At 36.0% G+C, this 2,573-nt stretch overlaps 1 protein-coding gene across 1 annotated transcript in view; it reads right to left on the reverse strand.

Moving 5' to 3' along the window:
* Window positions 1-2,573, reverse strand: part of SVEP1 (sushi, von Willebrand factor type A, EGF and pentraxin domain containing 1) — a 239,569-nt gene that overhangs the window by 117,479 nt on the left and 119,517 nt on the right. The window contains exons 13-14 of the mRNA XM_012641129.1: window positions 1,380-1,544; window positions 612-845 (exon numbers count right to left, since the gene is read on the reverse strand). Coding sequence (XP_012496583.1) covers window positions 612-845; window positions 1,380-1,544 — 399 coding nt within the window. The remainder of the gene's footprint in view (window positions 1-611; window positions 846-1,379; window positions 1,545-2,573) is intronic.

The raw sequence follows: 2,573 nt of genomic DNA on the forward strand, positions 1-2,573 counted from the left end.
GATGAAAATGTTTTGGAAACAGAGGTGCTGGTAGCACAACATTGTAAATGTGCTTAATGCCTTGAATAGTAAACTTTAAAATGGTTAATTTTATGGTATGTGAATTTTACCTCAATTTAAAAAAAAAATAGTTAAGACTGGTGTTGGCTGCCTGAGTGGGAATCTTTGCTACACCACTGCTGTCTTAATGGGTAAGTGTTACTGGGTAAATTCTTAGCCTCTCTGGCTTCAGCTTACTCATCTGTAAAATGTGCCTAATAAGAACAGTACCTCACAGAGGCACTAAACAGGAGTAAACATGAGAGGTGCTCAGCTGGCATACAAAAGTGGTCAAAAAGTATTAGTTATTATTATTGGAGCTGCTGCCAAAGCTATGAGGTCTAAAGATCTTTAACTGAAAATACGGTTTGAGTCCCTCATCAAAAATAGATTTCTTGTCCTGACCAATAGTGGTTCCTTTGAATCTTGAGACAAAATAGTAGTGAGAACAATCACACAGCAATAGCAAAATGTTTCATTTCAATATCACTTTATAGTTTGTACAATGGCTCTACCCATCTTATTTCACCCAATAGGCACTAAATATCTTTGATCACAGAGAAGAGGCTTACCACACATACGCCCTCTCAGCACTGAGCCCGGTCTACAGAAGAGGAAAGCCTTTTCTGTTTCTAATGAATTGGTGTCAGCTACGAGCATTTCGGACGCAAGCTGAAAGGAATACATGGGCTCTTTATTGAGGGTCCTTTTCAGTCGATTTGTGATAGTTTCCAATGTCTTAATGAGTCGTTGCTGATTTTCCAATTCAAGGGTATCGTTTCTTTCATCGGGTAATGGCACACTAGCTGAGATCAAAACCAAACAAAATAAAACACAACACAAACACGTGGTGTTTCAGGAAGTCATTTGTAGTTAGTTTTTACCAAATAGAAATGGCATGTTAAAAAATCTTTCAGGAAAAATTAATTCAAAATAAATTCAACCGCTACTCACTGAACAACCAAGTAAGTACATGGATAATATTAAGAACAATACAATTTGTCTTAATCGTTCTTTCGGGTGCTGGATCTACATCCCCTTTTGGGGAGTTCTTCATTACAGCTTATTAAATTCCTGTAAGTTCTTGCATTTTAAAAACATGCTTTAGTTCGTTATGCCAAGATGGGAACAAAGAAGGGTGTTTGTTGCCGTGAGAACCATAAAATACATTTGTGATATTAATAGCAAAAAATGACAAGACTGAGTTCATTGTACTGTCCCTAATTCTCAGTGCCAGAGTCATTTCCTAATAATGATAACAAACAGGAGATTTGAGAAATGGATTTCCAGCCCAGAATTTCACCTAATATTACTTTTTCATACAGACAGTTTATCCTTACCTGTGATGTTAAAAATCAGCTTAATTTTGTGGTCAGACAATGGGGCACTTCTTTTAATTCGTGAAGATCTGGCTTTGCCGATGCTTGTGGGGGTTTCTTGCACAGCGTCCAAGAAGTCATCGTAAGAGTAATCCAGCCTATTAGCTGCGCCCCAGCCACCTGGTCCTGGACAGGTGGGGCAGAGAAATAAAGGATCGTACAGTTGCATCTTCACCAGCGTTTATGTCCTAACGTTAAACCACAATTAAATTGCACTTGACCGTTTCTTCAATTGCCTATAATGTACTGCACACAGGGTTTGGTCTACAATCTTATACTGTAATTTTTGGGCGCTTCATATTTAATTTAGATTTCCAATGAATTACACTAAAACAAGAAAGAAAAGTCTGTATGGAGCTACCTAAGCATTTATACCGTTCTATCTTTGAGTTAATAGTTGATACTTTAGCTTTAGAGGTAAATAGGTGGTGGGTCTAGAATTCTAATCAATTTCTATTTCCTTTCAGGGCTTGCTCCAGTTGTTTTTTTTTTAATATTGTTGTTATAAACTCAATGCACATTAACAGATTTCCTTGTGTGAAGATTATTCAAGATACCTGCATCATATTGTAAAGGTGGAGGCAGTTTTCAAAGGCAACATATAGATTAAATGTTACATAATGCAACTACAATGGAGACAACATGGATCTGTGGGATTCTCTAGATACCCTTGATGAGAAGGGTTGAGCTCATTGTGAGCTCATTGTGATTAACTGCATGGCTTCAGACTGGCTTCTCTATAGGTATGCCGCATGGTTGTATAATCTTAGCCAAGTTACTCCCACTTTTCTGAACCTTAGTTTCTTCATATGTAAATTGAGATAATGATTCTTATCTCATAGGTTTGTCTGGAATAAATGAGACAATATATATAAACCATCTATTAATAGCTCAGTATTTGACTTATTATACTATAAAACCTCAGTAAACAATATTAGTACTCTTCTGACCATATTGTTGCTTTGTTATGTGCTTTAAACAATAAATTATATTTATGCAGGCCTGTCTACTTAACTGTTTTCTTGAGGATTTTGCCTTTATTTATGCTTTTGACTATTAAAATTAACTGGGATTAATATTATTATCTTTTCACTTAAACATTTGCCTCAAAAGCATAATGTAGCTGTTATAGAAAAAAATGAGCAAAGAAAAAAT

This window comes from Propithecus coquereli, unplaced genomic scaffold (genome assembly GCF_000956105.1).
Source record: "Propithecus coquereli isolate 6110/MARCELLA unplaced genomic scaffold, Pcoq_1.0 Scaffold163, whole genome shotgun sequence".
NCBI lineage: Eukaryota > Metazoa > Chordata > Mammalia > Primates > Indriidae > Propithecus > Propithecus coquereli.